At 43.9% G+C, this 24,849-nt stretch overlaps 1 protein-coding gene across 1 annotated transcript in view; it reads right to left on the reverse strand.

Moving 5' to 3' along the window:
* Nucleotides 1-24,849, reverse strand: part of SCFD2 (sec1 family domain containing 2) — a 550,473-nt gene that overhangs the window by 8,108 nt on the left and 517,516 nt on the right. Inside the window, exons 9-10 of the mRNA XM_037829801.1 lie at nucleotides 19,784-19,918; nucleotides 4,167-4,286 (exon numbers count right to left, since the gene is read on the reverse strand). Coding sequence (XP_037685729.1) covers nucleotides 4,167-4,286; nucleotides 19,784-19,918 — 255 coding nt within the window. The remainder of the gene's footprint in view (nucleotides 1-4,166; nucleotides 4,287-19,783; nucleotides 19,919-24,849) is intronic.

Raw genomic sequence — 24,849 nt, forward strand, 5'->3', positions numbered from 1 at the left:
AGAAAAGCTAGTTTCCTTATGCTGTAATAATACAAGTGAAGTTTCTGGGATGCAGGACTTGACTTTCAATGAACATTCCTAAACATCTACTAAGTGCTAGACTCTGAGGGTGCAAAAGTCCTGAGAATGGAGGGGAGTAAGCAAGTAGGAAAATGGTAGGAAAAGAAGTGCAAAAGGTTGGCAGGGGTAAGATCACGTGGGGCCTTGCAGGTCATGCTAGGGGTGAGGAGAAGGTGGCCCCAATTTCCTCTGCAATGGTCAGTGCACGCCAAGGGAATGGCGTTCAGTTCCAATTGAGTGTCAAAGAGGGAGACCAACTAGGACAGAGGAGAGTTACCAATCGTTTGGGGACTATTGGTCCATGTCAGGTGGCTGTGGGAACTGAAGAAACTCAGTTTGGAGAAAGAAGACCTGGGGAAAGACATGGGAGCCATCTTCATGTGAGTCTACAGAACTGTCATATGGAAGAGGGATGAGTCTCTCTTTGTTTGCTTTTAAATGCTGTATGGCCCAAGAGCTAGAACCAGCATGAGTGAGAGCTACAGGGAGGCAGATTTGGGTTTCACCTAGAGGATGCATTCCTAACAATTGAAGCCCTCCAGGACGGAAGTAGACTGCAGTGGGAGGGGGCAAATCCTCATCCTGGAGGCGTTCAAGACAGAATATACATTATAGATACGTATATTATCTCTGTTTATATAGATATCAAGTCAGAGGTTCTCCTAGTTGCCAGGCGTGTCTCTGTTGGTCTATTTGTGCATAGATTCAGTAGCACTTTAACTAGTTCCCTTTAATTAGTTCTCACATCCTCCAACAGAATTCTGAGTTCAAGCAGATAATGGAACTACCGTGTAGTTATATTTTGTGTCTAGCTAGAGCAGCAAGGTCTAATTTCCACCGCAATTCTAATAGCTGGAAGCTGGTCACGTCTCAGATCTGGGCAGAGGGTTAGCCTCTGGGCCGGGGCAGCTGCCTGTCTGTACAGGTCTAAGGAAGAGAGAGATCCATCTCAACAGGTGTCACTCCAGCAAATATCCAGGTAATCCATCTCCTTCCAAAAACTCGGAGATGAAGGGCACTATGATAAATAACTCTTCCTCTGTTTTTCTCTGCTGCTTTTGGAGGCTTCCCAGGGCCTATTAACTCTTCAGTGGAGCTTTTTGCACAAAGGACAAGTAGCAGTCAAGGCTGCTCCTTAAGCCTAAAATTCTTTGAGGAGCTCTGTCTGTGGATGACTGAGCCCTGGGACAGATTGCAGCAAAGCCATGTTGAGTCCAGGTCTCTGTTGTCAAACTCAGATCACACAGCTTTGAAACATCTGCATTTTATCCCCTTAGAGTGGGGGTTAACATGTCTGTCAGGCTGTTACAATGCATGACTGTTCCAGAAAGCTAAGAATTCGGTTTACCTTGTTAGGGGGCAGTGAGGAGAGTATTTTCAGATAAAAAGTCTTGCTCAAAAAGGAAATCACTCATTAAACAGATTCTTAACACTGCTGATAGAGACGGTGTTAAATGAGGCAGAATTGATCGGAAATTTCACCAGATGTGAACATGACAGATGATAGTAACAGCAGGAATGGTCACAGCCAATGACTGGTCACTCCCCTGCTCAAGAACCTACTGTGGCTCCCTAGATATCCAGGTTCTATTCCTCAGTTAGGTGCCTGGAGTTGCCTGGAACCAGGCCCTCTCTACCTCACCAGGTGGCCCAGCCACTCCAATAACACCAACTGCTCCCACCAAGCCAGTTTGCTTGCAATCAATAAATCCTTCAAACCACAGGGTTTACTGAGCTCCTGCCAGGTGCTCAGGCCTCAGAAGCCCCAGCCTTTGTTCTCAAGGAATTTGTTTGTTTGAGGAGACTAGGCCAGCAAATCTGAAACAGTCAATGAGCAGTCAGTGCTGCACTGTATAGTATGGATCCTGGATGCCAGCGGAGGTGACTGTTGTCTTCGCGGACTGGAGCAACAGGGAAGAATTCACAGAAGGGGAGAACCGGGGGTCCCCTGGCTGAGTGGACATTCTCAGTAAGGGGTGGAGGTGGGCGATGCAGGCAACACACTCCCCCTACTCCCACCCCCACCCTCATCCCTGGCACTTTATGGAAGCCAGAACTCAGCCAGAGTCTCACCCTAGCTATCAACTTGAGCAGGTGCCGTAACCTCTCCCACATGTTTCCTCATCTCCAACCTGGGGCCACTGACTTCACAGAGAATCAAAAGGCAGCCCAGTGCAGGGCTTGGAGCAGAATAGATATTCAAGAAATGTTAATTCCCTTCCCTGTTCTCTTTATGTCTCTCAGTCAATCCCTTCCCTTCCCCTCTCAGGACATTTCCCCTCTGTGAGATGCACCTCACGAGCTCCACCCACATTGGCAGCTCCAAGCAATGGTTTAATCTCCTCATAATCTCCACCTTCTACCCCCATCTATTTATTGTTATAAACAACTGAGGTTTCTCAGTTCAACCTAAAATGCTGTGAAAACACAGCTTAAACTGTGGCATTGCCCCCACCTTTCTGAATACATGTACATTTTTCCCAACACCTTCACGTAGAGACAGTTCAGGGCTACCTTTCTCTCAGCTCCAACTTCCTCCGATCTCAGCTTTCTGCCCACCCACCTCACTTGGACCCCTGCAGGGTTTTGTGCCCCTCCACCCACCTGATTTCCAAGCAGCTGTGTTGGGCAGTTCCCAGCACCTGCCTGCATTTCTCTGTTTTGCTTTCTCCAAAGCTGTGAAAACTGTTCAGCTGCACCCAGAGGTGGCACAAAGCTACAATCCCCAAGTGCTGGGAAGACAACACCCCAGGGGCAGGTCTCAACCAGAGGGAACCTGGGTTGATGGGAGGCCGGCTGGACTCCCTGTTCTCTGGCAGGACAATTCTGAGGCCTGCAACACCCGGCTCCTCAGTGGCCCCCAGTAGGAACCAGCTCAACAAGGCAACCTGGGTTTTTTCCCTTCGCCATGTCCCTTTCCCTGCTCCCTCACTTCTGCTTTCTTGGGATCACCTCCCAAGTAAACTACCTGCCCTCACACCCCTGTCTCAGGGTTTGCTTTTGGGGAACCCACTATGGCAAGGATTTTAAATCTTATTTACAGACTCGGCTTCCCTAGCTAGATTGGAGCTTCCAGAGGCTCCTTTTCTGGAAGTTTCTCTCCTTGGGCTCCTGCTGCCTTACTCTAGGAGCCCCAGGCCCTCCTGCAGAGCAGGGTGGTGACTGCTCAGACAAGGTTGACAGTAGCTGTAGCCACCACTTACTGAGGGTTTTGTGCCAGACACTGTGCTAAGAAGCATATTCTCAAACTATCTGATTTAAGATTCACAGCTACCCCAGCCCCATTCCCAGATGAGAAAACAGGCTCAGAGAGCTTAAAGGACTTTCCTCTCCCAGATCACCTGAGTAGCAAGAGGCAGAGGCAGCACTCAAACTCAGGCCTGTCAAATTAAAAAAGATCTGCGTTCTTAACTGCTGGGCCTTGGGGCCAGTTTTCTTGTTTGGGGAATGGGATGGGATCAAGCAGGAGGCTACAGAGGAGACAGATACCAGACCAGCCACTTTCCTGATGACAGGACACCTTTTCCCAAACCCTTTCCATGGTCCTGCCCCCTAAACATCACAGTTGGGAGGTGTTCCCCGGGAGTCACCCCTCAATCATCTGGAGCCTGGAAAGCAATGAAAACTCTTGAGTAATTAAGTGTTGATTGGATACCAGGGATTATGTGCCCTCAAGGATTTGGGGCTAGGGATAATGGCACCTTAGCCCTGGAAGCCCAGAGGCAGGAAACTCCCCTCCTTCCCTTCCTCGCCTCCCCATTCCCACCCACTTGGAGAGCAGTTTATTTTGCAAATAACAAAGTTTCCCTTTAGGGCACATTTGTTTGGTGGCAGAGAATTTAGCCTGTCATGATAGACTTTTCCAGAAATAGTCAGTACCCTGCCACTGGGACCAAAGGCACTGAAGGCAGTGACAGGTGAGGTCTGGAGCCAGAAGGATGGCCGGCCCAGGGCGAGCAGGAGGAGCCAGTGAAGAGGCAGCAGCCGGAGGGAGGAAGGAAGCCGGGATGCAGATGGAGAAGGAGGCCAGCAGAGGAGGCCCTGGGAATCCCTAATGACTTCCGTCATCCTCAGGACTTTTGTTCATTTTGCTGAGAACTCAGTACCTGGGTTCCTGGCTTCAGGGACAGCACAAGATCTTTGACCATTTTGGCTTCTGAGACCGTGATTCCACCCACCACGAAGAGGATCAGGAGAGGGTGGTCGCTGGGATGAGGCCGGCTCACCTGCGAAACAAATCACACCAGCTTCAGACAGGTGGCACTGGTGCTGGGCGTCGTGCACCTGGGTGCTGCCCAATAATCTTGGCTATCAGGTCTTCTTCTTAACTCCCTGGGTACCCTCGGGCTGCTACCCCAAAATGCAGGTGAGACAAACAAACCTTACAGAGATCATGACTTATTAGGAATTAGATATGTTAGTGGTTTGTAGACTCATCGATCAGGAAAACACATAACGTGTCACCTTATTGCATCTCTTTTAATAAAGATTTCAATGAAAGAAGAGTTAAAGGAATGGAGTTTATTAGGTGAGAGGAGAAGGTTGAGGGTGCAACTTACTTCTTTCTTATCATTCTTCAGGTCTCAGCATAAACATGTGCCCCTCACCCAACTGCTCTTCTCTGTTGCATTACTCGGTTTATTTCCTTCAAAACACTTACCTTAGAGTAAACTGTGGTTACTCTATTTATTTGATTCCTTGTCAGCAGTCTCCTCTACTGGAACATAAAATCCAGGAGGGCAGAGACCTCATCTGGCTGGTTTACTGTTGAATTCCCAGCTTGTCTAGCACAGTTGATGCCACTTAATAGGTACTCAATAAAAGTCAGAGGAATTAATGAATCGTCAAAGCTCTGGGGGGTGGGGGAGGGGTACAAAGATGAAGGAGATCAGGGCCCATGTTGGAGGAGCTTACTGTCTAGCATAGATTTAAGTTCTTATCCTTCTTCAAAACAACCTTAACCAAGGTCCTATGCTGCATGGAACACTATACCAGATGCTGTGGAGAATTCCTCCTGATTACTCATGATTTCATCGATGAGGAAAAATACTATAATATACTAAAATGAGAATACTCATAGTAACCTCCCAGGAAATGCAAAAAATGATCAATCCATAAACTTGGTGACTAACTGAAGGGGACAGGAAGGGGTTCCTGAAGAGAACGTGTTTTGAGGCATACCTAGAAGGCAGAGTTGGTTTGGTGACGAGTGGGCAGGAGAAATGGCCTGGACAAAATCATGGAGACCAGCATTCAGGGGCTGGTGGAGTACAGGGTCGCTACAGGAATTATGCTGCCAGCTGCCTGCCTGACCACTGGAGCCAGCAGGTGGGAGACACTCCAGTGAGGAGAGGGTGGACAAAAGTAGTGCCAGAATTCACTCACTCACTTGCACTGTTCTGGTTTGCTATGCTGCCATTATGCAAAATACCAGAAATGATCGGCTTTTGTAAAGGGGGTTTATTTGGTCACAAAGTTGCAGTCTTAAGGCCATAAAGTGTCTAAGGTAAGGCATCAACAACAGGGTACCTTCACTGCAGGATGATAATTGGCATCCAGAAACCCTCTGTTAGCTTGGAAGGCATGTGGCTGGCATCTGCTTGCTCCCCAGTTGCGTTTCAAAATGGCATTCTCCAAAATGTTGCTTTTGGGGCGTTTTGTCCTCTCTTAGCTGCAGCTCTTCTTCAAAATGTCACTGTCAGTTGCCCTCCAAAATGTCACTCACAGCTGCTGCTCTGATCCCTTTATATGCTGTGAACTCCTTTATATGACTCCAGTGATCCAATTCACACCCATCCTGAATGGGCGGGGTAACACCTCCATGGAAATTATCCAATCAAACGTTTCACTCGCAGTTGATTGAGTCACATCTCCATGGAAACACTCAGTCAAAGAATTCCAGTCTAATCCATACTAATACATCTGCCCCCACAAGATTGCATTAAAGAATATGGCTTTTTCTGGGGGACACAATATATACAAACCAGCACACTCACCAACACATGACCCATCTCAGGGCTGAGACAGTCCCAAAGAGCAGCAGGTGGAGCAGCAGGCCCAAGAGGAAGCCCTTGCCGCCCCCAGCCCCACCGTGAATCCTTCCTCCACTGGGTTGTTCTTCTTACTCCCTTGCCTGAATATCCCAACTTCTCAATATGCTATTTCAAAAACATTTAAAATGTAGTGCATTAAGTGGTTCAAGTTATACAAGTTATGTGTTGGCCTCTGGAGAGGAAACTCACAGTGGAAAGGAAAGAAATAAAGAAAAATCTGAACATCTTCAAAGTGGATAGTGGTAAATACTGGAAAAAGTTACCAGAACTCTTCAGCCTTTAGAGAAAGACTCTTTACTCCTCATCTGCCTCTAGCATCTCTCCTGTAGCTCCCCTCTTCCTTCACTGCCAAGAGAAAGCTGTATTTGTTGACTGTTTTCTTCTAGCCTGTTGGGGACTGAATCGTGTTCTACACAAAAGGCATGTTCAGGTCCCAACCCTGGTCCTGTGGATGTGAACCCATTTGTAAATAGGACCTTTGACGATGTTATTATTAAAGGTGTGCCCACACTGAATGAGGGTGAGCCTTCATCCAAGACGGCTGAAGTCCTTAGGAGTAAAGGAAATTAGACAGCGAAAGAAAGAAGCCAGAGGAGAAGCAAGAAGCTGGAAGTCAATGGAACTCGGAAGAGAAAGAAGACACTGCCATGTGCATTGCCATGTGACAGAAGAGCCAAGGAATCCCGAAGATTGCCAGCCAGCTAGAAGACACCCACCTCAGGCAGAAAGAAGCCTCTGAAACTGTGAGCCAGTAATTTCCTGTTGTTAAGCCAACCCATTGCGTGGTATTTGTTTTAGCAGCCAGGAAACCAAAACATAGCCCATGTGCCCTACACCCATGGCAACCTTGCTTCTGTCCCACTATTCCCCTGGAATTGCTCTCACAAAAGACACCAATGGACATGGTATTGTAGAAGCCAATGGACATTTGCTTGTCTTCATTGGACTAGACATTTCTGTGGCATTTGTCACAGTTGATGACATCCTTCTTGAATCCCTCTCCCTCCATGGGTACAGCAATGTACTCTCTGTTGGTTTTTCCTTCTACCTTTCTAATTGTTTCTTCTCATATTTCTTCAAAGGTTCCTTGTATTGGTCTGTCCCCTTAAATGTCAGTGTTACTTTGGGCTATATCCTTGGTCTCTTGCTCTTCTCAGTCAAAACACCATGCCTGGAGGGTCTCATCTACTCCCAAGATCCACAATCTTTTACATACTTCCCAAATCTATGTCTTTAATGCAAACATTTCTGCTGAGCTCCTGTGGACATCACCACCTAGATGCCTCCCAGCATCCCTAAACTCAACAGGTCTCAAACTCAATTCCTGATCTTCCTCCCAAGTCTGTTCTCTCTCTTGAATTTCTAACAGCATCACCACCTTCATGGTCACCTGAGCCAGACACCTGAGAGTCATCTTAGATTTTGTTGTCTTTTTCACCTCCCATGTCAAGTCCTATTGATTCTCTCTCCTCAAACATATGATATCACCTTGATTACCACTGTCCCTGCCTGAGGCTTTCATTACTTCTTCACTGGATTACTGCTACAGCCTTCTTTTTATTAGAGAAGTTGGGAGTTACAGAACAATCATGATTAGGATACAGGGCTCAAGGACCAGAAAACCAGCACTTTGGAGACCCGCTCATGCCCTGCTCCAGTCACTATTTCCCTAAGGGTAACCACATCTCAATGTCTAACAGCCTACATCACATCTTGTTTTTTTCACCTAACTATATACCCTGGACATTTTTCCATATCAATAGGAAAGATCTGCAGCCCATTAGCACTGGTTGTAGCCACACGAATGGGTTTTGGCCACTGATTGCTCTATTGGGCAGTGCCCATGCCACACCAGTTATTAATTAGAGTATAACTTGCATTGTATTGTTTTATATATCATGTATAATTTCCTCTGTGTAAAATACCTCACCTCACCCCCCCCCCCACTTTTTTTAACCTCCCTCACCCCTCTCTCTCTTAAAAGCATTTTCTCCTCTGAAAAATTCACTCTAATCAGCCTTCAATTCTGCCTCATGACCCAAATCTGACAGATAATTCTGTCTCTGTCTTGTCAGGCTGGACAAGACTAACAAGTCTCTGATATACCTGCTTATTTTCTCCCCTAGACTGTAAGCTACCAGAGGGTAGGAACTGATCATATTTATATTGGTATTTTTAGCACTACACGTAACACCTAGCACATGGTAAACTTTTACTAAATGTTGCATGAATAAGACAAGTAAGTGAATGAATGGAATGAGTCAGACACACAGGTTAACGGTAGATGACCTTCTTTTCTTAGAGCTCTTTTAGAAATTCTCTCTTTACTGTACACATGGTTCTTCCTGCCTGAGTAACCCCAAGGTTCCTCCCAACAGTAAAAACAATGGCTGCTTCTCACTTAATCTTGAAATAGAAATACAATTGGACCGAGAACTTCAATGTGGTACAGTATGTTCCTCAAAAAACATATGCTTTCCATAAGAGAGTCTGGACTCTGAAGTACACTGGGAGAATCTTGGAAGGCTGTATTGAAAGATCAAAAAGTAAAAGAGAACTGAACAACAACAACAAAGAAAAACACCCTGGGGCTAAGGGGTGGAGGGAATGTTGGTTTGAGTACAGATAAATGGGTCCAATTAATGCATATTGGTGTTTGCTAGTTTGGTTTCTGTTTAGATTCATGTTTTGATACCAGACTTTCCATTTAAAGCATGTCAAGTCAGCAGGCTGTTGGGAAGTGGAATCCTTTCAGTCTTTTCCATCAGAATAACATATTCCTTATAATCAGCCACACATGGCTGAGTCCAGTTTGTACATTAGTTCATGCTGTAAGGCACTTTGAAGTTGAAAGATTTAAGCCTCATTGCCATTGCAAATGCACAGATTAATAAGGCAAGTTAGAGTCATTATTCTCTCCTCCATTTTCTAAATCTTTGTTGGTTATGATTTTAAGACATCAGTTCTGGTTAGAGAAGGCAGTTTCCCTCCACCATTCTGCCCCGATCCTTGGAAGCAAAGGCTGTGGAGACCCTTTCCATGGGTGTAGGCCCTTAAGAGTGGTCTTTGATGTCCCAAATGGCTTCTGTCTCTGGGGTTGTGGAGAGGAGGGTTTCCGCTGCTTCCGGCTCCTCTGGAGCCCTCTGGGGGTTCTGGGAATCCTTCTGTTGCTCATTCTTCCTGCACCTGGGGCTTCTCCACTCAGTTTCTCTTCAGTTGTGATGCTCTTGTCCCTAGAACAGGCAGGGATCAAGTGTCCCCATTTCCTGACAATGGGCAGGCCTTGTAGGAGAGAGAGAGTCCAGTAGGAGCTTTGACCCTAAAGGCCCTGTAAACACCCAAGCTGACTTTCAAGATAGGTCTTGGGAATGGCTTTTCACCCACCGGGAATTAGTAACAGCACTCCACTGCCACCAAATCCTTCATGTCCGGCACTGTGCTTTTCATCCATTTATTAATCCATTCAACAAACACTTATTGAGCAAATATAATGGGCCAGACACTACCCTAGACATCAGGGATTCAGCAGTGAACTAAACAGAGAGGAATCCCTGGTAATACTTTAGTCAGGGGAGAATGACTATAAATAAAATAAGCAAGTAAATTACACAGTGTGGTAGAAAATGGTCAGTGCTATGGGGGAAAATAAAGCAGGGGAGGGGAAAGCATTACTTTATGCAATCCTCAGAATCTATGAAGTAGGTAGAAGCCCCATTTTATAGATAGAGGAACTGAGGCTTGAAGAGGAAAAGTAACTTGGCCAAAGTCACTCAATTAGTAAACTGTGGGGTTGAGATTAAAATCCAAGTCTATCTCACTCAGAGCTGTGACCAGTTGAACTTACAATTCCATATCCCCCATTTATAAACAGATTCTTGAAACTGAAAGCATTTCTACTAGCTCCCATCTCTTAAAACTCTGTACTTGCAGTTCTTTAGAAACATCAACCAATTACCAGGTTCCTTATGGGATTTACTGATTGAACCACACTGCAAAGATTTCCACATTGCCAGAGCTTCTCTGTTGTTTAAGTTGATTTCCCCACTGCATTTGCCGCAGTTGATGGCTTCCTCTTTCCTGAAACTCCTCCTACCCCCCTTTCTAAGGCCTTTCTAGGCCCTCTTAAGTTTTTCTCCTTCCTTCCTTGACTCTCCTTAGAGACCTCCTTTTGCTCGACTTGCTCCATTATATGTGTGTGTTCCTGAACTGCTCTGACCTATGGTCCCTACTTGTGTCCTAAATGCCACCCCTGGGTGACCCTATCTCTGTCCTTGATTCAGTGTCTCACACCAGAAGCCCCAGATGGTTACCAGCCAGGCTCTGCTGAGCTACAAAGCTGTCTCACAGGCCCCTAAACTCAAGTCTAAAAAGCAAGCTGTCTTCCTCTTCATTCTTGCTTCCCAATTAGACAATGTTAACACTCCCTCTCATTATCCAAGACCAAGAAAGTGACCTTATATAACTTCCTGTCATTTACCTCCACATCCCATCAATACCCAGCCCGTGGAATCTACCAGAGCTTCTCCCCACCCCCACTGCCCTAGCTGAGTTCAGGCTCTCATCTTCTCACCTTCTCTCCCCACCCTGATGCCAGTCTGGCTCTCGTTTTTCCTATTGTATGGTTACCAGGGTGATTTTTGAAAATGTCAACTGCTGTGGTTTGTTAGTTTCTGGAGGGAATGGTAGGAACAAGTTCGCAGAAATGTAGTTATTTTAGGTTACTTGTTTTTCTTATTCCTTTGCTGGGTTATAGTCTAAATATTCTCTTGGGGTAGAGTAGGAACAAGTTGGAAGTAATGCAGATATTACAGGTTATTTTTTTTCTTATTTCTTTATTTTGCTTTTGTTTAAAATGTTTTTTTAATTGTCTTTTTTTTTTTAAATTTTCTGATACAGTTAATTGAAAAAAAAATGTCAACTGGTGATACATTCCTAAAAAACATGCGGTGGCACCTCATTACTTCTGGTCAAATTTAAAACTTTCAGCCCTTTGTGATCTAGCATCTGCTTATCTCCATTGCCATATTCTCCCACTCCCTACGTGCCACTCTTAGCTCCAGTCATTTGGAACTACCTGTAAATCCCTGACTGCATCATGACATTTCATCCCTTTTTTCCTAACCTTTACTGGTCTGACAAAACTCGCTGCCTCTGGGAAGCTTTCCCTGGCTCCCTAGTCTGGTTGACCTATCCCTTCTCGGTGCCTCCACATTTCAATTGGACACCACTTGCCACTCCTCCCTGCAAGCCTCAAAGTCTCTTGTCCAATTCTCTAACAAACCATAAGCTGCACAATGTAAGCTATGCCGTGGCAGGCAGGGTATCGAATCTGTCTTGACGTCTCTCTTACCCACAACAGTGGCTAGCATGCAAAATAGGCTCTCAATAATCGCTCACCAGCAGACAAAGTACACAGACTGACAAAATAAAGTTTTTTTCTTTGTTCAATGACTCCTTACCCAAATCCATCTCACTAGAACTTACGGGTCATATTTAGCTAATGTTAGAAAGAAAAAATCAAAGCCCTAGCTCATAGTATGGGACATAATTTAGAAGAAGAAAATATAGACAACGTTATAAATAGTTTTGCAAACAGGAATTCCAGGACTTGTACTGATTTAATCTATAAACACCCAATGCTGAGTTGTTTTTCTTTTGTCTGAATTGCCATTAAGTATAATGGAACCTAGGCAAACAGTTCACTTTTTTGAGTCTCATTTTTCTCACGTGAACAATGAGGAGCTAGACTAGATGACCTCCAAGGCACGTCCAGCTCTCACAGTCCAAGGGCCTGACACCAAATTTCACCAGGAGCCCATCATTTTTCCTCTTTGTCCCTGCTGTAGATGCCTTTGTGGGTGTTTTGTCCAACTCACAAGTCAACAGTCTCCCTTATTCACACGGTGATAGGGGTGGGTTCCTGGCAGCCACTTTGTCACAATGTGATCCTGCTCCTCAATCGCAGTTGATTGGTCCAGGCCTGGGCCCCTGCCTCCAGCTAGGCTAACTAGAAACTCTTCCCTGGGAACTCAGACTTGGTCCCAAGCTATACAAGGCACAGTTAAAGCTGGGCCCTTAAAAAGAACGTAAAGCTGTGGCATAGCTATTCAGTCATCATTTAACTAATATTTATTGATGACAAACAATATGGTGGGCTCTGTTCTCAGCATCCTGTACAATGCAGAGACAGTCTTAAGCTTAACTGCCTGGTTTCTGGCCAGATTTCTAGTTCTAAGTCCCAGTCCTTCCCATAGCCCATTGCATTGCTGCCCTCAAGTTCCCTGAGCCACCCCGGGTCCTCATAATAAATCCCCCTTTCTTTAATTAAGTTAGGTCAGTTTGTTGGCATCTTAATTGCAACTGAAAGAATTTCAACTATTACCCCCTGACCATCACTGGCTGGTCAAGACCTGCTTGAGGAGTTTTTCCATCTCTACTTGTGGGTCTTTTTATGTTGCCACCTAAGACAATGGAGCACCCATATCAACTCAAATAAAGGGCCCAGAGGCAAGCATTAGGTCTTCTTGGAGTTTTTTTCATAAATTTTTTATTTTTGCCAATTAAGCATGGCTACACGGAATATATTTGAAACAAAAAAAAGCTTCTTAAAAGGCATACATAAAAGGAGGCAAAAGGGCTTCATGTTGTTTCATGAGATAAAAACCTCCTCATGGCAATTCCAGCAGAGAAAAACATCTTGACAAATCATGTCCTTTAGTCAAAACAAGTTGGGGTCCAAACACATGGAGTAGATATAAAAGATATTATTTTCGGGAGACTGAAATCCAAACCACAAATTCCAGAAACGCACTTTAAAACTGCTGCCTATTAGACATGCTAGTTTTAAATTAAATTAACGCAGTGAGAAGGATGAGGTATGTTATTGATTTGTTTATTAGATCACTATCAAGCTTTCCTCTCAGGAGCTCAAGGCACTCAATGCCCAGGCATTTTGGAGAGAAAACTTGGCTGTATGAAGAGCATCAGGTTCTGCCAATGTCGTTTCTCTCCAGTTCAGAGGACCGCTCCCAGGGTGCTGACTTTTGAAGACGAAGGCTCCACGTGGCTAGCCACAAGCTTCTCCCCTGTTTGAGCAGGGCATCAAGTTGATGTGGCTCGCTATCTCAGAACTGCAGGAAGAATGATCTAGTGGGTAAGCACACTCTTCTCCCCACTTTGTCTGATTTGCCTCCCAAGCCTTGAAGGACAAACTTGGGAGAGGAAAGTCCTGAAGCTCGGTTTCTTGTTACCCAGGAAGTAGGTATTTTTTGCGATTCTATTATTAAAAATGACGACAGGCAAACAGCAGGCAGGCCTTTCATTATCAAAGCCTTTCTGGACTCAGTGATTTTGAAACCAAGGTCAGGAGCATGAAGGAATCTTCTGCCCTCATGATTGGAGGGAAAATTCCTGGGTTCAGCCGTGCACACTGCCCTTGACCAGGGTGGACAGCCAAATGTATATTTATGTGGCGTGCAGATTCTATTTTCCAAAATTGGCCACAACAATAATTCCTCTCCCACATGTTCTTACTCCCCTTTCAAGAGGAAGAGTGCATGTCCCCACCCCTTGAAACTGGGTGGGCATTTGTGACTGCCTTGACAAACAGAGGATGGGGGAAGAGAGGCTCTGTGACTTCTGAGGCAAGGCCATAAAACTCAGTCCCGATTCCATCTGGCTCCCTTGCTGAGGAGGCCTGCCCTTGGAACACAGCCACCATATTGTGAGGACGCTCAGCTGCACGGAAAGGCCTATGTGCCGAGTAACCAAGGCCCCTGATCCACAGCCCCAGCTGAGCTACCAGCTGACAGTCGGCATCAACTTGCTGACCATGTGAAGGAGCCATTTTCTCAGTGAAACCTTCCCTCCTGAGCTCTGCTCAGACGGAAGACGCATGAGCAAAATAAATGGCCACTATTATTTTAAGCCAATGTTTCTGGGTGGCTTGTTATACAGCAACAAACATGTGGGGATGAAAGACTTCCCTGGACAACCTGAATTCACTGTGAACCTGCCAGAGACCATTTACTTCCCAGCTGGCACTTCCTGAACACAGATTTATACAAGAGAGCACGTTAAAGCAATGCAAAGAAAGTAATTTTCACAGGTTGCAGCATGATGCAAATGCGGGTCTGACTCCATGTAAGAGCAAAATCTAGCTGCTTTGACTTCCCCATGCACAGAAGATTTGTTGGATGTGGAGAAACTTAGACACAGACATTTTTTCTTAACTTTCAATGTCTGCAGAAATTTACATAAATCAGATTGATTTCTGCAAGCCACTTCCAAGTGTCTGGAATGGAGGCCTCCATTTCCCTACAGTACAGAGGCTGTTGGAAGAGAAGTAGCAGATGCTTGCAGAGCAGAGCACTTGCTCTCTGCCAAAATAGGAGACTGCACTTCAGAAGTGCTCCTGGTGGAGTTGGGGCCTGAGTTATTTTAGGCTTCTGCCTTGGTGTTTGGGGTGGCCAGCATCTATTCCTGCAGTGTATGAACAGGATTTTGTTGGCTCCCTAGAGGCTGCCCCAGGAGGGACAGTCTATGTCTCCAAGGACAAAAGAGGTCAACAGGTGGGGTTCACAGAGAAAAGAAATAGGGAGTCTGGAAAAACACGTCACAGTCCTAAAACATGGCTCCCCACAGGTACAACAGAGGACAGCACTCAGAATGCTGCGTCTCTCCGGCAAGAGCAAATCAATAATGAAATATGGATTGCTCTTGACTTCCTTGGGGGTGAGGGTGGTGTCCATTCCCTTCCATTTATTCATTTATTCACTCAACAATTAGCGTGCCGGCACCAAATGCCTAGCACTGGCTGTGTGCAGGCACACAAAGAAACCCAAAGTGGACCCTCCCCAAAGTCCTCTGTCACTCAAGAATCACAGTGGCAGGAAACACAAACTTGTAAACATAATAATAGCAGATGATAGCTATTGCCTTTACTGTAGGCCAGGCACTGTTCTGAGTGTTTAACATGCATTAATTCATTTACTCCTCAAAATGGCCCATTTTACAGATGAGGAGACTGAGGCACAGAGAGGTTAAGTGACATACCTCTAGCCATACCACCATGGCTAGTAAATGGTGGGGCTCAGGGTCTAACCCAAACATATCCTTAACACTCTCTCTAGTACCTTCTGTAAGCATTTGAATGAAGCGAGTACTGCTATTACAGGATAGACTAGATGGTATGAGAGAGCAATGCATAAAAGAGATTGCCATCTATTGTTCACAAAACCAAACTAAAAATAGAAAGATGTGAAATAGGAATGCGATCCCCATGCCCCCCCGGTGTTGCTTGTCCTCCTATCTAAGCCCTCTGTTTGACCATGTCTTCTCCCGTCCCCTTTAATTCCTCACACTACAAAATAAGCTCCTTTGCTTCTGTTTGGCTCGCCGGAGAGACAAAGAAGTTGGAAGAAACAGATTTCCACGCTGTCAATGTGGAAAGGAGAAGAGACCATCAGATTTTTTTTTGACCAAGGCAGAGGAGGCTTCTGTCTCCACTCATGCACATCTCTGCGGGTGGGGGAGGTGGGAGCAAGTGGGCCGCTGTCTCTTTGGGGTTACAGAATGACATGACCAAACAATGACCAGCTTCACCTTGCTCAGTAGCAGCTAGAAAGGAGGGTCAGGGACTCCCTTGAGGGTCACTGGAGTTGACTGGGTCACTACTTTCCATTCCATGTGAAATCATTGAAATGGAGCTTTTGGCTTGAGGGCAGTAGAGTCAGACAGAGGAACCAATGACTTCTAAATGAGCACTATGACAGGTCCACTGACACCACCCTCCCAACCTTTAGCAAGTACCTACTATTTTAAGGCCTAGTCAGAGGCCAAGAGCTGAGGATGCAGAAAAATAATAAGACTTAGATACACCTTCTGATTCTCAGGGCCACAGCTTTCACATTCTTTTGATCATGACCTACAGTAAGAAATACATATAAATAGTACATATGTGTATGTCTGCGTGTGTGACTGGGTTGTTTTGTTTCATCTTGCTAGATGCCATGTCCTCTAATCTATTCTTTTCCTTTCTTTTTCCTTAAAAAAATGCTGATTACAACCCACTGAATTGATATCTTGATCCATGAATGGGTTGTGCAGTTAGAAAAAAAACTAGCCTGGAGAAAGATACTTAATATGTGTAATTTAAAAATAACACATTAAGTGCAGCTACAGCAGTGTGTACAAAGAGGTATACGGCCCTGAAGAAGACACAGGGGGCCTGGAAAATCCTTTCCTGTGTTCTTTCTATGACCCACTGTGAGGACACACGTCGAACATCCTACAGGAATATCTGCTGGCTCTATCTCCCAGCACATCACTCACCAGCTGCTCCATCTACACTCACTCCTTACACAGTCTACAGTTACACCTCTGGGTGACCCTGAGCCAACATCACCTTGAGACCATCTGTGAGTCCAGGGACAGAGCCAGGACAGATTGGCAGCTTAGCAGCAATTCCAGCTCTAGAATTCTCCCTAAGCATGGGAAGGATCCCACATGGATGCCTCTATTTCATCAGGATCTATCTTTGCTTTCTTTCTGGCTCAGCACTAGTGGTCTTGAGTGAGAAGGCTGGGAAGCAGATCCCAGAGACACCAAGCAGGGCCAGTAAATGGCAAGAGAGAAATGAGTGGCAACTCTTGGCTGCTGATACAGAATGAAGATGCCATGGGTAGAGGCAATTTCAATGCACATATTTATTCTTCTTGTGGGGGAGGTGTGTGCATTACCAAGAAGTTCTAGGGCCAAGTCCCAGGAAAGCAGATAAGATACCAGCAGATGACCACTAAGAGATCTCACTCACATTGGCTACCTCAGTGACAAATCTAGACATGGATTTTATTCATGAGCTACACAGATATTGAGAAAGGAAGGCCTTTGTGCAAATGAGTAATCATAAAGAAAAACAGAATTAATGATATATGAATATTTAACTTCCAAGGAAATTCCTGGCAGTATCCTAGAGCCAAGAAATGGTATGGTTAAGAGCATGGACTTTGAAGTAAGAAAAACTTGGGGACAAATCTTGGTGTCACCATTTCCTATGGCTCTTTGGAAAACACTTGAAAATGCAGAGTAAAATCCAATCCCAGCCTTCCAGAAGTTCACATCTACCTCTTAACCTTTCAGGGCCTCGGTTTCCTCATCAGTAAAGCAGGGATAGTGATGGAACCTACCTCCTAAGGTGGCCGGGAGGATTAAATATGAGAATGGATGGAAGCAGCTTGGCTTGCCCCATGGTACAGGCTGGTCACAGTTTAGCTATAGAACTTTGGATGGGGAGAAGCAGTGGAAAACAGGACAAGGGAGTCCCAGTAAATGGCTATGACCATGTTATACTCCATCTACATCTGGCATCCTCCTCTCTCCACCAGCTTTAAAGCAGAGTGTAAGATACTCTCTCCTAATGGTATCACCCTCACCTTAACGGAGTGGTCCTTTGGGAAATCATGGTTAGCTCCCTCAAAGCTCCACTGACTGTTTCTTCTTTAAGATGATCTAAATTTTGTTCAGATTCTGAATACATGGGCAAGAAATACTTTCTTTGCCAAACTCTATGGAATAGGGGAGAGCCAGCCAAGCCCATAGAAGTAAATGACACAAAATGCTTCTTCTCTGGGCTGGGGGGCTGCGGGAGCTTTTGCAGCCAGCTCAACCCCCTGCAGACAGATGAGATGCCTCCTGGCAACTGAGAGCAGAGGCCTGCGCGGCTGTGGAGCTGAGGAATGGCTCGTGACAGTTGCTGGGAGATCAGGAATTCCTTTTTTTTTTTAAATCCGTCACTTGGAAACCTCTCTTTGTGACCACTTGCAAGCTGCTGGAGGATTTCTTCCTGAAGCCCTAGCTCTAGGCGTTTGTGTGGAGAGAAACACAGAAACACAGGGTTGGTTCAGGATGATTCCTAATATGTTCCTAGCAAAGCCAGCTTTAGGACAGTGATGCCTCTGATTGCAGAAAGAAATGTTAAAAAAAAAAAAAAAAAAAACCCAAAAAACATTGAAGTGAGTTAAAAAGGGTAAATTTAAAATGTGATATGAAACGTTTCACGAAATGGTTATGAATAGCCAAGTGGACAGTCCTCCTAAAACACCACATTTTACATTTGCCTCTGGGAGAGTTGCAAAGTCCATTAGCATATTAAAGGCTGTGAAGTCCAGGAGCAAAGAAGCAGTTTAATATTGCATAACCCAGTGTTTCCCAAACATATTTGGGAATCATTTTTCTGAGAAAAGCTCTTTCTGTGGAGCAAGCATCATTGGACAGAATATAAATCAGGTCCTCCGGTCACCTACTCACACCTCTCTGCAAATTAGAAACCCAGTGTGGTGAGCGGAGTAGAGGCAAGTTCAAGCCTCCACTTCCTCCCTTGGACACATCTCCTTGCGCAGGGCCCAGCTGCATGATGGAATGCAGCAGCCCTGACAAGCAAAGGACACCCGGACCACTGGGCCATCCTCAGACCTTACTGACCAGAGTCTGGAAACCCACGCTTATTATTTTAGTCTCTCTTCAGGGGTACATCCCAACTTGTGAATGGAGAAAGAGGATGCTCAAGTGGAGAAGGTGGGAAACCATGACTAGCCTGGAAGTTTCTGTACCAATCAGTCACCAAAGGGCTACTCAGAAGAGAAGCCACTGAACAACCCTGGGGTTTATGTGCACTCAACACAGGAGCTCCTGAACACTTTTGAGAATCTGACCTGTGTTGCTTTATTAAAAAACAAAAACAAAAACAAAACGGAGGGAAAATGCACCAGAAACATGCTGCAACAGAAGTTGATGCTAATTGGGAACAGCAGGATGGAGACCTGGCGCGTGAGCTCCAGCCAGTTTACTGCTTGGTTTAGAGCCTGCTTGTCTGGGTTCTGTCCTCTGGCTTTTGGAGTGAACCAGTTTTCCTGGAAAATGCATTTACTGAACTCTGAAAGCCAGATCTTCCATGTAGATTAATTCATGATTTCAAAGACACATTGAAGCTGGCAAAACATTTTGTTATTTCCAAGAGTTATTACAACTGAAAATCCTGGCATAGACTGAGAGGTCAACCTGTAATCTTGTTTAGATTCTTTTGAATTTAGAAACTTTACAGTAAATTAAAAATAGGTCACATTTGTGTATTTTTTCCCTCCTCTCCTTCCCACTTCAAGGGCTGTTCAGCAATTTTGATCCACTGCAATATTAACCAGAGAAATTCTAGTTCTTGTTGCTGAGGAGTCTGTTGGGCCAAAAGAAAAGTCATTTTGAAATGGGGGTTGGGATGATACTAGTCATATAATTGAGAAGAGTGACTCATTATCCTAAACAATAAGTTTTAGAATTACAAGCAAAGGACCATCATTAAGACCTATAAAAGTTTATGGATTCATGTTAAGTGAAAATGTGGGCCATGAGGAGAAGAGCTGTCAATTGTGCTATTCTGGAGGGTTTGTGTCCTTCACTTCAGACTGTACATATTGATCAGAAAAGATTATAGACCTTCAGGTCAGAAGAAGCTGCATTAGACTGCAAGGTCAAGGGCTGCTTACAACCAAGAGTTAAAGTTCACACACTTGATTTTAGAAGAGCCAAAATACCAAGTGTTATCTGTATGGTACTCGCCTGGGTTAACAGTGTGCCTGCATTTTCATACACTCAGGATTACCTCTGCATGGTTATCTTACCTTCATGAACATGCTAAATCCCGTTTTAAGGAGATCAGTGAGGCCTGAAGACATGTGTTCAATATCAACGGGATCTGGCCTCTCGGGATTAAATATTTCCTCCACGATCTGCTTTAACAACGGCTTATAGGATGCCTGGAAAGACAAAATATTGTGCTTTAAGAGAAAGGGTTTGTTTGGAGAGAGGACAGCTTTATCTGAACCAAAGGAAGCAAAACAAGTTTATTTTTGATACTGAAGCAATGGCTGTGATTGTGTGTGTAGACAAAGACAATATAACAACATTGTTTTGATTTTTTTTATAAATGTTCCTTCCAATGCCCTAGTACTATTTTCTGTCTCTCATAAGCCCTTTTACAAGCAACTATCTCTTACCAGAGCTACAATCATAGTATGAAAAATTTTCAGTCTAGATTTAAAGAAACTATTTTACGCATGAAGTATACCGAAAAGCAAAACAATTATCACTTAATATAGGCATAAGGATGGTCTTGAGTTTTTCTAAACATTCTTAGAATTATGCTCCCCTCTGCTAGGAACTCAAATGTTTACTTATAATGTGGCTGCCACTGAGACTAAAGCAATCCCTCCTTTCCTCTATCGAGTTCAACTCCTAGTATAACCTGGCTGGAAAAAGAATCTAGGATACCAAAACGGAATCTGAGGGAGACCAGGGCTTAGAGAAAGCAGGCCACATGGTGCTATAAGAATTTCAGTAGAACTAGGGTGAGGTTAATTTAGACAACTCCTACAGTGTGATAAATGTGCTAAATGCCTTCTTTTCCTGGGACCTGAATAACTCACCCATATTTAGGTTATATTTGGAGGCAGCTGCCTCTCTGACCACAGCTCTTCCTGAGCATGCTTTCCCTACCTCTTTCCTTGGTTCCTCTTACTACCAAGCTGTCTTCCTTTCCCATCAGCTGGACCACCTTCCTCCCACTTTTGGTTGCTGCCTCTACTGCTCTAGTTCTGCATAGCCCCCTAGTTTGGAGCCTCAAGGTGAAGGAAAATTTCCCCTCAGCCTACTCTCTGATTATGATAACATCAGAAAAGCCAGGTTCTGACAAGGCACCATTGAGAGGTATCCAGATTTGAATTCCTTTTCTCTCTTTGCCTTTGCCAAATCTGTGACCTGCCTTGAGAAAGTGTCAATGATATTTGCTGCGCTGACCTCTTCTTTGGCTTCATCTTGGTTTTCTTACAATCATTTCTTATTCTTATTTTCACTTTATTCCAATTTTCTTAAGATGTCTTAGAAATAAAGCAGGGTATTGACCATTGAAATCATACATAATAATTCAGCAGGAATGTAGCTGATGTATTTCTCAGGGACAAGTTGCAGGGAGAACTAGAAACTGTTCAGTTGAGGGTTCTACCCTTTTTATGCTTGTTAGTCAAACAGACCACTCATGTGTGAGACCTCATGGTTAAATGCTCATGAAGTTAAAGCACTGAATAGGAACACTGATAAGACAGGAATTTTTTTTTTTTAAAGCTATGGATCAACTTTACTCATAGTAAGGGAAATTCAGATTAAAGCTATACCAAGATAGATTTTTTAAAAGTTTTTTTTTTTTTTTTTTTTTTTTTAATCAGACTGGCAAAAATCCAAAGGTTTGAAAGCACATTCTTTTGATGAGGCCATGGGGAAATAAGTACTCTTATATATTGTTGGTGGGAATGAAATTTTTACAATCAATGTAGAGCACAATTTGGCAATACCGATCAAAATTACGAATGTGTTTGACTTAGTAATTCCACTTCTGGGCCTGTGATTTATAGATATGCTCATATATGCAAATGAAATCTATAAAAGGCTGTTTATTGTTTGTAATACAGAAGATTGGACAACCCAAGGGTCTACCAATTGGGAACTGTTTAATAAATGGGGTACATCCACACAAGGGAATGCTATGAAAGCGAAGAGGGAACGTCTGTGCTGATAGAGCAGAAAGCAAGGCGCAGAACAATGTATAAAAGAAAAAAGCAAGGTACAGAATAGTGTGCATGATGGGCTGGCATTTGTGCAAAGTACAGGGGAATATGAATGTTTGTATGATATGTAAAAATAAGCTCCAGTGTGATACACAGAAACTAGCAGGGATAGTGAAGAGGGTAGGGTGGAGTGGGTAACTGGGCAAGGGACAAGGGTGGGAAAGTCTTTTCACTGTATTGCTTTTTTTGGTGTTGTTTAAAGCCTGGTTTTAAAACCTTGCTAGAAATAGCAAGAATGATCACTTTTTACTTGTTAAAAATTAATAAATTAAATACGCATGGAAAAGAGATTAGAATAAAGCATTCCAAGATGCTAATTAGGGTCATCTCCAGGTGAGGGAATAGGGAGGCATTTAGTTTCCTCTTTTTCCATATTTTCCAAAATTAACATGTATACTTCTAGAATCATAAAATTGTCCAAGAAATCTACCTTTATTTGAAACACGGCCATGGAGTAGCCTCTGAATTCTACAAATCCTCTTCCCTAAGAAAACTATCTTGAGTGTGCTAGTATCATCTCAAACTTTCTGGACGTTAGTCTTTTAAATTTTGACTCTGATCCCCAAAGATTGGTCCTTTGGGGAATACTCTGCTACCTTACGGTCAGCATTCTCATCAAATATTCACTGACTTCCTACTTAGGAACAAAATTCATTTTTCAGCTGGGGGCATTATCCATGGGCTCAAAGTCTACATTCCTCAGCCGTGCTTGCAGCTAGGTGTGGCCTTGTAACTAAGTTCTGGACAATGAGATATGAGGAGAAGGGCAGCGTGGGACTTGCAGGAAGGCTCCTTTTTAAGAGAGAAGGGTAGGTTTTTCTCCCCTTTCTCTGTTCTGCTGCCTGGAATGTGGAAGTGATACCAAAAATTAGTGATGACTGGAGCTTCTGCAGCTACCTTGGGTGACAGGGGCATTCCTTAGAGACGGTGGAGCAGAGAGCTGGGAAAAATCTGACTTGTGGAGCTTCCATGACAAGAACAGGCTAAATCAGGACCCACTTTACATGACAGTATAAAACCTTGTATGTTTAAGCCACTATTTTTCTGTTACTTGCAATTACATGAAATTCTAACTGATTCAAAGCACACAGGGAATATAAAGACATAAAAGGCCCTTCCTTCCTTCTAGGAGCTTACATTCCAGGCATTTGTTTTATTAGCCTATATAAAAAATCAGTTATATAAGATGACTTTAAGCAGAATCATAGAGAACTGCACATAGGCTGTCATATTTAAGAGAGAAGAATATATAGCTCCCAGCCCACAAGAAACAAGACAGGTTGTTGCTCTCCACAGATACACCTTCTTCAAGAAGGAACAGTGACGAGCCTGAAAAGAGTGCAGACACGGCAAAAAAGGTGGTTCTTAATCAACCTAAAAACTATACTCAGCACCTCCTCTGTGCAAGGCACACTGCACTAGGGTGGGATAGGATTGTTCTCAGGGCCCCAGAGGTCCCAAGGGGGGAAGGTGGGGAAAGGTAGAAGGAGGTATGGGGGGATTAGGGAAAACAGGGAAACTGGAATTTCTCTCTCTCCTTTGCTCCACTTTCAGCTGAGCTTTGGGAATGAAGCATCCAGGGGAAAATGCCCACTCAGCTGTGGGTCCCCTTGGGGGTGGGTGGTGAGCAGAGATTTGGAGATGCTGTTCTCTTAAACACTCTCATTCTCAGGATTTTGTGATTACTGCGAATCATTGGGGGAAGATCAGAAATTTTTTTTTAATGTAATAAGTAAATAAATTAATTAAATAAGTGAATATTTATCTAGATTAAGAAACAACTTAAAAAATACAGAAACACATCACATCATCCAGAAAAACAGCATAAATCCTTTTATTAATTAACCACCGGACATACCTCTATAATACTCATTTCTTACATTTTTTGGTGCATTCTCTTTAGTCATCTTTCCATGTAACAATGATTTTGAAATGTCGTTTTCTACAAAGAGATGTGCTAGCTATTAAACTATTATTTGTCAACCTCAAACCCTGCCTTGTATACTTAGTTCCGTGATGCTGGGGCCAAGACTGCAAACCACATTGCTGCTTTGCCAGCTGGTTCTGTTCAATGGGGGGCACTAGCTTGGAAGGAAGGAAGAGCAAGAAGGAACTTACTCCTCCAGGTTTACTTGCTGTTTCTGCTGGTATTACCCCAGCAATGGCCGCTCACCATTTGAAGTCATCCCTCCCCTAGACTTTTAAGTCATATTGTCCAATAGATTGACGTTTTTGTTTAAGCTGGTTTGAGCAGTCATTTTTCTCTATTTTTTCTTGTAACTCAAAGCATTCTAAATGATATAGGTATTCTTAATTTAAAGGGAAGTTGATAGGTTTTTCCCACTTAAATATGGTATAGAACAAACCTCTAAATTCTTCATTAAAACAACTAACTACAGAACCACTAAATTACTTGTATGTTTTAAGAACACTATTTGGGAATGACTTTCTCAAGACTTTCTCCTGACTTCTTAGCAAACACATTTCTTAATTTTTCCAATTAGGGTGTTAATGTGGAACCCTGGGCTTCTTTCTCTCAGTCACTTAGTTTGGATTGTATTATTGTACTCCAAAACGTGCCACTGAAATCTGATTGGAAGCAAACTGCTTTGGCAGTGGATACTTAGATAAAAAACCTGTCATGGAATTTTCTTTTCAGCCAGAAGTTACCCACTTCTCAACAAAAGATAGTGCTGAAGATAGTGATAGAGGAGACAGACGTCTTTCCTCTAGCGCCCTGCTCCAAATATTTCTCACATGTTAGAAAGGGTCAGAAGGGAAATAAGCCATATAGTTTGTTGCAACATAAGAGGATAAATTCTAGTGATTTAATTTTCCCAAACATTCCCTGCAAGTTTACCTTTTTTTGGGAGGAAAGGTAGTGGTCTTGAAAGCTCAGACAGATTATATCTTTCCTTTGCTTGCTGGCCATTTATTTCTTGCTCACGTCACATCCCAGTATGGGTTGGCAGTAGGGATCCCTGCAGTTGAGGGACTCTACCATTCCCTAGGTCATTGGACTCTTACACTGGAGACTTTGCATCTCAGCAGATGATGAAAGAGACAGA

The sequence above is a fragment of the Choloepus didactylus genome, chromosome 3 (genome assembly GCF_015220235.1).
Source record: "Choloepus didactylus isolate mChoDid1 chromosome 3, mChoDid1.pri, whole genome shotgun sequence".
NCBI classification, from domain to species: domain Eukaryota; kingdom Metazoa; phylum Chordata; class Mammalia; order Pilosa; family Megalonychidae; genus Choloepus; species Choloepus didactylus.